The sequence below is a fragment of the Lycium barbarum genome, chromosome 2 (genome assembly GCF_019175385.1).
Source record: "Lycium barbarum isolate Lr01 chromosome 2, ASM1917538v2, whole genome shotgun sequence".
NCBI lineage: Eukaryota > Viridiplantae > Streptophyta > Magnoliopsida > Solanales > Solanaceae > Lycium > Lycium barbarum.
Window position 1 is genome coordinate 2,961,567 of NC_083338.1, and position 13,168 is coordinate 2,974,734.

At 34.8% G+C, this 13,168-nt stretch overlaps 1 protein-coding gene across 1 annotated transcript; it reads left to right on the plus strand.

Moving 5' to 3' along the window:
- The first annotated feature begins 8,097 nt into the window (after positions 1-8,097).
- On the plus strand, positions 8,098-9,387 carry LOC132624477 (uncharacterized). Its single transcript, XM_060339252.1, has 4 exons — positions 8,098-8,527; positions 8,612-8,688; positions 8,746-8,909; positions 8,970-9,387. The coding sequence occupies exons 1-4, from the start codon at positions 8,098-8,100 to the stop codon at positions 9,385-9,387; spliced, it is 1,089 nt and encodes a 362-aa protein (XP_060195235.1).
- Positions 9,388-13,168: the final 3,781 nt, after the last annotated feature.

A 13,168-nucleotide genomic window follows, 5' to 3' on the forward strand; every position in this document is an offset into this window, starting at 1 on the left:
GGGCCAAATATACCCCTGTACTATTGGAAAAAGGCCAACTATACCTCTCGTTATACTTTAGGTCCAAATATACCCCTGCCGTTATAATTTGGGTCAAAATATATCCCTCCTCCGTTAAAGTTGTCCAAGGTGGACAGCCAATCTTATGTGACCGCTTCTTCCTCTTTTCAGAGTTATACCTTACATAATGCATTTGATCTCGGTTATAGGAATAATAACAATATTATTAGGAGCTACTTTAGCTCTCTGACATTTGATGGTGTGGACGCCATGTGGCATGCCACGTCATCACCCCTAACCTACTTTACTCTTCTCCACTAAAAAATTTCCTTCCCCTCCACAATTACCGCCATATATTCCTGTTAGAAAAGAATAATAAACAAATCTCAATATGAATTCTGAAAATTTTATCTAAACCCAGATCTGTAGCAATACGGTTTTATTTTATTTTCTAAATCATTGGGTGTAAATTAGTAAAACAGTAAAATCTAACTGTTCTTTGAATCTTCCCTTTATGCTTTGGAGGAAGAAAAAAAAAGTGATATCACATCAGTAAGTTGTAAAAATTTAATTTTTTTGGCATTTTTTTTCTCAAGTCCTCTTCTCTCTTCAAATTCCTCTGAATTTTCCAATTTCCATTTCCCTTTATAGTTTTTTCACAATTGCTTGACAAATTGATTCCTAAGTTTCTCTGTGGATTTTCCACTCACTCTTCCTTTCTTCATTCCTCTCCACTATCGAACTATTTCTCTTCGCCATTGACGACAGATGGCGTTTGTCGGTGCTCTAATTGCCTTGTTATTTTCCGGCAAGTTTTTCGATATTTTGGCTAAGCATGGCTACAAATTGCTTAAAGATGGTGGAGGGGACATGACACGTGTCATCCACGTCATCAAATCTTAATGCCACGTAAGATTAGTTGTCCACCTTGGACAACTTTAACTGATGAGGGGTATATTCGGACCCAAAGTATAACGGCAAGGGTATATTTAGACCTAAAGTATAACAGGAGTATATTTTGCCCTTTTCAATAGTACAGGGGTATATTTGTCCCTTTTCCGTCGAAAAAAAGCCAATTGCCAATTCTTTTATTTTTTTCTCAAATTCTAGCGTTTCATCAAGAATACTCAAGTAGTGAAAATAATATCAAGTTTTATATTTGTCGAACCAGGTTTGATTGTTCTATATTTTATTATTTTGCATTTAAAATTTGTTATTTTTTATATTTTTTCTTCGTAATATATATTATCTTTTTAGTTGTATTTTAAAGTTTAAATATGTCATCTAGAAAGTATGAATCCGGATATTTAAAACTTCAAAAAATTCTAAATTTTGTAATAAACAATAAAAATTATACAATCGAAAAATATGGGGCAACTTACTGCACATAAGAAAATTGGTGATAAATTTAAGTTAGACGATTAAATAAAATCCAAGAAGAAGAAGAAGTTGGTGAGAAAACAACAGGTATCTTCAAGAAAATCAATGGATTAGCTATATTATCAGTCGAAAACGAACTATTGGAAGAAATAAATTAAAAACAAATTATTATAATAATTTTGCATCTCAAAATCCTAGAAAAATTAATTTTAAATAAAATTATATATGAATTTTTTTCTCACTCCGAAAAACTTAAGGCCTCTCATTGAAGTTTCGCTTTAGGCCACATGCATATATCATTGAGCCGCCCCTATTCAATAAAACGGTTATTATTTCGTTTCCACGTAGTTCGATGGGTCGTATGTACTGTTAAGAACAAAAGTCCTTGGACACGTAATGGTTCTCACATAACTTGATTGAATCCATTATGGATTCAATAAATCTAAGTAAATTGTAGTTTTGTTTTCCACTTAGTCTTTATTTATTCTCCCATCTATACTTTTTTGTATCTATTTTATTTGAATTAGATTTGTAGTGCCAATCCAACACAAATCCTTTTTTAAATATTTTTTATTATTTTCAATTGAATTTTTGTTTTCCAATATTCAGTATTTGCATTTGCTGTAATAAGGTCCACATGAATGCTACTTTTTTCTCTCTCCTCAATTCTCTCTCCGTACAACCTCTATCTAACCTGCTCCTAACGATTAACTTTCCACCGTCAACGGCTAGTTTCACTAGTCGGTGCCGGTAAATTACCACCTCACCATTTCCGTTTAGCTCCTCATCAAACCTGATCTATGAGTTTAACTATAGATCTCTTTGGACCTCCTTTACAAAACCCCCGAGATTCTCCAGATCCAAAGATGAACCCAGAAAGCTCCACTCCTAATTGTGTAAAATCAGTAAATAGACCTACTATTAAAGACCCAACTATGGAAAAAGAAACATCTACCTATGCTAAAGCTCTCAATCTCAGCAATCACTCCCTCAACAAAGGTAAAGTTAAGCTACCTCATCGTCTCCATGAAATTGTGAAAGGGAAACATGTGGTGGTCTTCACAGAGGAAGAACATAATATGCTAGCCGCTACCTGTAAATGGACAATTGTTGGTAAGTTCTCTAAAACTAGGCCATTAATTGATAAGATCAGAACTGACTTCGAGAAACTTATCCTTCTAAAGGGTAGTGTGAAAATTGGGGTAAAGGATCTTAAAAATGTCTTCATAGATGTCGCAAACGAAGAGGATTTTAACACTATTTATTCAAGGGATTTCATCACTTTTGTGGGAGATAATGGTATGAAAAATCCAAAAATGGACTACTAAATTCGAATCTGAGGAAGAATCGACTCTAGCTCTAGTTTGGATTAATCTTCCGGAGTTGCCTTGGCACTACTACGAATGGGATGCCCTGTGCAGAATTATAGAACCTATAGGCACCCCCATTATAATGGAAAAAGCTACTTCAACAAAAACTAGACCGACTACTGCGAAAGTTAAGGTGGAAATAGACCTTACCAAATCTCTGATTCATGTTGTTCATGTTGAAGTGAGAAATCACAGAGGAGAAATGGAAAGCTTCATCCAGAAAATTGAGTATGAAACCATACCCTTGTATTGCTCTCATTGCAAAATCCAAGGTCACAACAATGCCAACTGTAGAAAGCTAAATCCTAAAGGTCCTGAACCTGGAAGGAACACGATGGAGAATCAGAACACTGAAAAAAAGAATAACAACATCCAGCAAAGAAATGGACCAGGGCAACAAAGAGAGCAAATTAATAGTCTAGTGGAAAATAGAATACAAGAGAAGAAAAGAGAGGGCCATGTCAATGTGAATACTGATGGATGGAACCATATTGATCGAAGAAAAGGGAGAGGGGGAATTAACAACAAGGGAACCAGACCAGAGGAAAATCAGAATAGCCCCAGCCAACATGAGATGGGGGCAAGCAACAGATTTAACCAGCTCCAGAATCAAGTGATAGAAAGAGGAAATAGAAAATGTACAAGAAAACAAAGGGCCTTGGAACCAGGTGGTTCACAAGGATCAAAGTCAGCAAGAGACAAAGACCATAATATGGGATAAGGCTCAAGAAGGAAAAAAGAAGGACAAAGGCAAACAGTATGCAGACAAAATGAATATAAGAACCAGCAGAAGCAATAGAAACCTGGCACCCCCTCCTCTTAAACATGCTTATACACAGGTTCAGAATGAAGTTTTTAAAATGGTTGCTACTAAAGAGGAGATAGAAGAAATGTACAAAAAGCAAAAGAAGTTCAAAGGAAAGGTAAATATACCACCAGGTGTTGTTCTTGAAGGAGAAATGCAACATCAACTCCCTAATGGAGAAACACTTATTCTTAAAGGAAATAGTCCTATTGAGTGGCCTCAGATTGACATACAAAAAATCTTGAAAGCCTCAGCAGATAGGCTTAAGGACATGGGAATTAAGGAGATTGAACCTGGACCTTCTGAACATTACAATCATAAAGATCCTACAAGTGGGAAATTTTTTGTTCTAGAACCAGATCCTCCAGATGATCCAAAAGAGATGGGAAAGGAAAGGCCACAATAGTGGCACAACAAGGAAAATGAAAACATGGATGCTGATATGTGTATGGAATGCTTAGAGAAGGACAACCTTTTCTCAAAATCAGATGACGAAATTATCAGAAATCCAGATTCTGAGGAAAGAAAATATGATGAACACAAAAGAGTGCAACAAATCATCACATACTTTAACAACTTATCTCCAAGGAATAGTCTCAACACTGGGGGAGACTTCTATACAAACTTGGAAATCTCAAAAGCTGAACCAAAAAACCCCCTTGCTGATGTTTCCAATGATTAATATCATATCATGGAATATTAGAGGGATAGGGTCCAATAGATCTTTAGAAAGGATCAAACTCTTTATCCAACAATTTCAAACCACCCTTATATGTTTGATTGGAAAACTGGACAAATACAAATGGAAGATGGGAATGCAACATGCCCGTAGAAACCAGTGTTTTAAAAGGCACGGGCATAAGGCGAGGCGTTTTACATATGTCTCGCCCAGGCGTAAGCCCCATGGGTATCTAATTTTTAATATTTTCTAAATTAATAAAATAAAAATATAAGTAAAAAATATATTAAAATTATATAAATAAAAAATAATTAGTATAAAAATGTATATCTTTATTATTAACATGCTAACATATGCATGAACTATTAAAAAAATCTTAAAAAAGTGAATGTAAAGATGCATTATACAATAACATCACTATGATGAAACATAATTAGAGTTGACAAAACGATACTCTGTCCTAATAATTCAAAGATAAAATTGACAATAATATAAAGTTATTTTTTGAAAACCTAAAACTAGATACAAATTAATATTCATTATAATAAAAATAGCCAGAGTTGAGTCTTCAAAACATTATCTAAACTAGAGTGATATCAAAAGAAATTCTAAAACTAAAAACTATCTTGAAAAAGATAAATTGAAGAATGCTAATCTTGAAGAAAATAAAGCATAAAGAAGGAAAATGCAAACATGGAAGATAGTAAGAATTGGAGGACAAAACTCTTTGCTTTGTAGCTTACATTTCATACAAAGGTGTAAAGTGTATATGTTACTCCATAAACAACAATGAGAAAAGCTTATGAAATTAGGATAAACGATTAGAAAAAACTTTTGACTTTTTGAGATATTTAGTTTGAGAATTTACTATGAGTTAATTACGGGATATTTAACTTTTTTTTTAAAAAAAATATTAAGTTATTGTGGCTCAAATTTGTAAAAGTTGTCGGGGCTTACGCCCCAAATAAACACCCCAAATGTTGGGGATTACACTTAGGAGAACGCTCCGAAGGTTGGGGCTTATGCCCCAAGATACTTACGCCCCGCCTGTACGCCTCGATGCGTTTTTGGTATGCCTCGCCCAGAGGCTAGCCCCGGGGCTCGCCCTAAAAACGCCTTTTAAAACACTGGATTAGCAACTGCACAAATAAGATCTGGAATTTCTGGTCAAATTTTATTCAAGTAGATATCATTCAAGACAAAGAGCAACACATGATTATCAGAGTTCACAATAATGATGATCCCCCCTTTCTAGTCTCGGTAGTATATGCTAAATGCACAGAGAACCAGAGAGAAGAATTTTGGGCAGAATTAAGGGAGATTGCCAGTAACTTCTCAGAACCTTGGGGGGCAGTGGGTGACTTTAATGACATTTTTTCTCAAGAAGAGAAGATGGGGGGAAGACAACATAGAATGGAGGAAAGTATTGATTTCATAAACTGCCTCAATGACTGTGGGCTTCAAGATGGGGGCTATTCTGGTGCCAAATACACTTGGTGTGACCATAGAGACCCTCAATTTACCATTTGGAAAAGGTTAGATAGGCTTGTCTACAACACAAGATGGTTTGATGCTTTCAATGACACCACTGTCACCCATTTATCAAGGGCTTGCTATGATCACGCCCCTTTGCTCTTGAAGATGAAGAATGAAACTTCTCAACAGATAAGGTATTTTAGATTCCTAAACTTTTGGACAGATCATGAGGATTTCTTACAAGTAGTAAAGGAGGCTTGGGATGAAAATGTCTATGGAAATCCTTTGTATGCCTTTCACCAGAAGCTTAAGAATACTAGCAAAACTCTCAGCACATGGTCTAGACAATCTTTTGGGGATATTTATGAGGAACCTAAAAGGTTGGAAGCCCAAATGAGAAGGTTGGAGGACAACAATATCACTTGAAATACAGAAGAAAATAGAATGGAGCTTTCTAGATGCAGAGCCCAATTCACATGGTATCTTAAGATTCAGGACTCCATGCTAAGTCAAAAAGAAAGAGTCAAATGGCTTGAAGAAGGTGATGCTAACACTGCCTATTTTCATAGCATCATTAAAGACAGAAGGAGAAAACTTTCTATAAGGAAGATAATGGATGAAAATGAGCAATGGCTTGAAGACAAAGATAATATTGCTGAAGGGGCAATGAGATACTACCAAAATATGTTCAAGCAGGGCAGTGATAACAACAACTTTGGTGCCTTAAACTGTCTGCAGAGATGCATTACTGATGAAGATAACATAATGTTCAATGCTAACCCTTCTTTGCAGGAAATCAAGGACTGTGTTAATTCTCTTAACCTTGATAGTGCACCAGGGCCAGATGGGCTGAGTGGCATTTTTTATCAAAAGGCCTGGAACATTATTTCTAAAGACCTGTATAATGCTATCATTACTTTCTTTACTGGAGCCACTCTTCCTAAATTTTATACCCCTACTTGCTTGGTCCATATTCCCAAAATAGAGCAACCTCAAAGTTTTTCTGATCTCAGACCAATTAGTTTGTGCAATGTATCTAGTAAAATTATCTCCATGATCATTAATACTAGACTCTCTACCATTCTACCCAGAATTATCTCCAAAAACCAAAGTGGATTTGTCAAGGGTAGAGCTATTACTGAGAATATTCTCTTGGCACAGGAGATTATCAGTGACATCAACAATCCAAGCAGATGAGGTAATGTGGTTATGAACCTTGATATGACCAAAGCTTATGATAGAGTTTCATGAAAATTTCTTTGTGAGGTGCTCAAAAGATTGGGATTCTCTGAGAATTGGGTGAACATCATCCACAACTACTTAGCTAACAACTGGTACTCAGTGCTTATAAATGGAACAAGAAATGGATTTTTCAAATCCACTAGAGGATTGAGACAAGGAGACCCCTTATCTCCTTCCCTCTTCATTCTTAGTACTGAGTTGTTATCTCAAATGCTTAATGATTTTCAAGGAAAACATGGTTATAAAGGATTCTGGATGGGGGTCCTCACATTAACCATTTGACATTTGCTGATGACACCATTCTGTTCTGCAATGATAATAAGAAGCCTATTCAAATGTTCATGAACACCTTAACCAAATATGAAAGAGTTTCTGGACAACTTATCAACAAGAACAAAAGTTGCTTTTCTATGGGATCCAAGACAAGTCTCATTGCCATAAACAAGTTGAAAGTTGCAACCGGGATGAGATATCACAAAATGCCTATGATCTACCTGGCTGTCCTTTGTTTATTGGTACAAAATTAAATGCCTACTTTTCTGGTTTTGTCACCAAAGTGGTCAATAGAATTAGAGGATTTCACACTAAATTTCTATCAATAGGTGGTAGAGCAATTCTTATCAGACATGTTCTACTAGCCATGCCTATCCATATGCTTACCGCAATCAACCCACCTATGGGAACATTAGAGCTTATTGAAAAATATATCAACAGATTTTTTTTGGGTGGAAATGATACTGGAGGGAAACACTATTGGGTTTCGTGGCACAATTTATGTTTTCCCTACAATGAACGGGGGGGGGGGGGGGGGGGGGGTGGGGGGGAGGGGAATTCAGAAGCCTATTAGACAGTTGTCATGCCTTTAAATCAAAGCAATGGTGGAACCTGAGAACCTCGGTGTCCCTTTGGAGTCAATATATAGAGAACAAGTACTACAAAAACAAGCATCCTACTATTGTGAATTGGACCAAAGGGGACTCACAAAGTTGGAAATACTTGTGCAACATAAGGAATTCTGTTGAAGAAAGCATTTACTGGAGTATAGGGAAAGGAAATGTGTCATTTTGGTTTGATAATTGGTCTAGCCTAGGCCCCCCAACCAGATTGTTAATGTGGATATTGTTCATAACACTTTGAAAGTAGACATGGTTCTCAATAGAGACTGCTGGGAATGGAACAAGCTCCGTACTCAACTCCCAACTGATGTGGACAACAAGATCATCAGACACAACTTTGAGCTTAAATCCAACACTGATGACAAACCTATATGGACAGAAACGCAAACTGGTTCATTTAGTGTTGGTACTGCCTGGGATAAGATGCAACAAAGAAGACCAAAAAATGACATTTTAGACAATCTTTGGCATAAAAATATTCCTTTCAAAATGTGTTTTCTCACTTGGAGAGCCATCCAAGACAGACTATCCATTGATAGCAAAGTTGCTAGTCTTGGAATTTCTATAGAGCCTGGGTGCTACTGTTGTAAGGGGGATATCGCTGGCAATACTCGTGAAAACATTGAACACTTGTTTTCCTATGGAGACCTCGCAAAGAAAATTTGGAGCTTCTTTGCAGGTCCATTGGGTATCAATTACAGGAACATTTCCCTCAAGCTTATTCTTTTGAACTGATGGAAACTTAAGACCTCTAATCCTATAGCTGCTTTTGTATCGAAGATCATCCCTCCTATCATTTGCTGGGAGATTTGGAAATCCAGATGCAGCAGTAAGCATGAGGCAATTAAGCCTATTGTATATGTCACAAAATCTAACATATTTTTTTCTACTTTGCAGATCACAAAGAATAAATTCACAAAGGCAAGGATTGGAAATTCATGGAGTAGCTTATGTAGAGCCATGGAGAATGCAGTCAACCAAAAATCAGCAATCAGTGTTAGATGGATAAAACCTCCCTCCATGATGGCAAAACTGAACAGTGACGGAAGCAGCAAGGATGGGTAGTGCGGACGAGGGGGAATCATAGGGGACAACTAAGGAAACTTCATTTTTGCCTGTAGCTTTAATCTGGGGCAGGGTACTAGCAACATGGCTGAAGCTTCAGCTTTATTATATGGCCTGACATGGTGTGCAAACAATGGAATCAATTTAGTATGGGGAGAGACTGATTCCCTTCTACTCGTCAAATGCATTAAAAGAGAGTGGAAACCACCATGGAAGATTGCAAAAGAGATTCAACAAATTCAGAATCTAGTTGAAGAAAATGGATTCAACATCAGCCACTGTTTTAGAGAAGCCAACAAACTTGCAGATAAGTTGGCTTCCTTTAGTCACAGTACTAATGGAATCCAAGTCTTCAACTCCTTTTCTGTGCTTCCAAGATCAGTTAGAGGGCTAATCAACTTGGACAAATGGAACCTGCCTAGTTTCAGAATCAGACCTGTCAAACCATCCCTACTGGTGTATGACCCACCTTGATAGGATTGTTCATTATAGCCATCTGATAGAGTTATAAGGCATCGATGGCTAATTTTTTGGTGTTCTATAGTAGCTGACTTTCTCTAACCTACTCAGCATAGATCATGTATCAAGTTTGGAATGCCAAACTCAAAGCTGTAGATTTTGCCCATCAATGATCAAAGATGACAGTTCAATAAAAGAAAAAAAAAAAGATCCACATGAATAGACTTGGACTGAAGCAAATGTATGTGAATTAAATCAAAACACAATTCATCTTCAAAGACTTAAGTCGGCGAATACTCCAAAAGTTTTAAGGAAAAGACTTACATTTTGGATTAACATGTTTAGTGAAGCTTTCATAAAACACTACCTAGAATTCATTAATCCCCCCACTAATGAAATCTTTAGTCGACTTGATTTGCTATTTACTTTTTTTTAGTCAGTACAAGGTTATAGACTGATTATAATATGGTACTATACATATATTAAATATTTGTGAATTATTTTCAGTTTAATTTGTTGAGTACCGGCTATTTAATTAGTTTAATTCTTCTTTTCACTGGAATCTTTACATAAGTAACCGATTGAATTCACTATGTACCTTTTTAGCCGGTATATATTAGTTATACACGGCTATACACAATTTATAATATACTATCTCCGTTTCATAATAAGTATTACCTTAGCCAAAAACCCGCATATTAAGAAACTAATAATGCAATGTGAAGTTTACCAAAATTACCCTTATATAATAAAAATAAATTACTTTCACCTTTTGAGTAGAGGATGCAAAAGAAGTAAACCTTTTGACATTGAGAATCCAACAATACGAAGTTACTATGTGGCTTCCAATCATCATTTAGATGTTACTTTATAGTCTAAGGGTAGAATTAAAAAAAACTAGTCAATTTATGTCTTGGTTTTCTAAGGTGACACTTATTATGAGACAAAAATATTTGGTTAAGGTGACCCTTATTATGGAACGGAGGGAGTAAATGTTATACAACTATTATACATCCACCAACTATTTTTAATTAAGTAGTCGGTTGGATTCACTGTGTACCTTTTTAGCCCATATATATTAATTATATATGGTTATACACAGTTTATACTGTAACTGTTGTACATATATTGTACATCCACCAACTTCTTTTAATTCCTATAATTGATGCTAAGTTGACATATTGTACACAGTGGCGGAGTCACATAGAGCAGAGGGTGTTCATCCGAACCCCCTTGTTGGAAAAAAATACTATTTTTATAAGGTTAAAATTATTTTTTATGTATATATAGTAGATGTTGAACTCCCTTAAGCTTTTTCGTATATTTACTTTTTTACATTTTGAACCCCTTCGGCGGAAATTCTGGCTCCGCCACTGATTGTACATCCACCAATAATTGACATATTGTACATCCACCAACTACTTTCAATTCCATAATAGGTCAATTCCCTGCCTCTGCTAGGGACATTACTTTAGGGAGAAAGCCAGCTTGGTCAACTTCGGGATTAGGGTAAATAAGAAAGGAATTAACTTAGATTTTTGAGCTTCTAAGGATTCTAGTCGTAGAATCCTTGCTCATAGGACTTTTTTTGTGGGCTGGAAGAGAGAAGGGAAACCCCCTTCGTGCTTCTATCATGTATCCCTACATAGTTTATTAGAGGTTTTGGTTTTATGTCCCCTTCTGTGTAAAGTTTATGATATGAATAATATATATGATGGATGAATTTATTAAAAATCGGTGTTAAATTTGGCAGCATTCATAAAATGGCATAAGTTTAAAAATACTTTTAAATTTAATTTTAAAAAACTAATTTTAAGGACATCTCAGTGATTTTACTAAAAAAGTAGTTTGTAAAATCAGCTTCAATAAGTAAAAGTATTTTTAGCACTTGATGCTTATCAACTACTTTTAATCATCTAACTCAAACGAGTTGTTGAAGAATAAAAAAAAAATGACTTTTCTGAATGGAGAACAGAAAACAAGTTCCTCAAATAACTGTCCACACTGATTACGACCTACCTCCCGCCCTGACCCCCCGGCCTCTCCCCCCCCCCCCCCCCCAACTGCTCTAATCTTCTTCTTCTCTCATTTCTACCTTTCAATGATGCAAAATATTGAATCAATGGTTAGTAGTGATTGAGTCAAATGAGAATGGCTGCACAGCCTTATACTCCCTACGTCCCAAACTATTTGTTACATTACGTTTTTTCGAGAGTTAAAATATATAAATTTTGACCAACATTTTTTCGTCATATTGACATAAGAAAATTTGCAACTTATATGCTAATCGCTTTGTCCCAATTTATGTGATACACTTTTTTTTTAGTCTATGACTAACTTTATATTATATATAGATTCAAATTCAATATCTTGCACCATTGAAAGGTAGAAATGAGAGAAGAAAAAGATTAGAGTAATTAATTGGGCGGGAAGGGGGAGGGCGGCGGAGGTAGGCAATCAGAGTGGATTGTCATAATTTGTGAAACTTATTTTTTCTACCTCAATCAGGAAAATTATTTTCTTGATTTTTAAGAGCTCGTTTGAATTATTAATTGATTAAAAGTAATTGAAAAGCATTAATAAGTGCTGAAAAACACTAGTTTTAGGTGTTAGAAAGCTAATTTTACAAATAAACAATGCTGTGCTTGTATAGAAATAATGCGACTTAGATAAATAGTTAGTGATAAGTATTTTTCTGTAAAATGATTGAAATGTTCTTAAAATTAGTTTAAAAAATAAGTATAGAAGTATTTTTAATCTTATATTGGCCATTGTATGAATGCTGCCAAATTTAACACTGACTCCTGCCTCAACAAATCAATAATTTTCTATACTGACTTTGTCAACTTATATTATCATGAATTATTCGGAATAAGGCTATTTTTTGATTTTCATTTATTAAACTTTTGAGATATACACAATACGACGAAGTAATTTAAAATGTTAGCCTTTTTTTTTTGAGTTGAAGTGTGTGAATGACTTTTTTAAATAATTTTAGGAGATAACTTATATATTTTAAATTTAGAAGTATTCAACTTAAGTCTTCTCTCCGTCTTTTACAATGTAAGTCTTTTGGAGAAGAGTTGGGTCTACTTCTGTCAAGTCTCTATACATGTGGACCTCAGCACATGCAACAGTACTACATACGACGTCATTGAACTATGTGTAAACGAAATTATTATCAACGATCTCATCTAAAAGATTAAAATATTAAAAAAAAATATTTTTATTTGGAGTCAATATCATTTTATCCCTCTAACATTTAAGGATTGAAAAACAAGACTCTCTCCACATATTGACTGGTAAAAATAACCCCTCATATGCAATATTTTCCGGTGAGAGTTTTTCTTTTTGAATAAAAATCTTTTTTCTTTATTATTTAGATTTAAAATACAAAAATATATAACACTTATTATTATTCCATTTACTTATTTCGTTGAAAATAATGTACTTCTTTTAGAATATAATTTTTGAACACAAAGAACGCACAAATAAATTAATACTTTACGTATCAACAATTCATTCATGTAAATATATTTCATCAGAATTTCTAAACTTTCACATAAGATTGACTAATTTTCATATTTTCTTAAATTTTGTATATAATATTTTTTTCTCTATTGGATAAATTCAAGCAATGATCTCAAAATAAAAAATAAAACTCTTAAATTTTTGAAGAAAGTAAGAAAGACGAAAGAAAAATATTATTTTGGATGAGCATATTATACTTACCCTTTTAATAAAATGCCATGTTAAGTCCGAGGAACATAAGAAATAGTGGTGGATTCAAAATGTT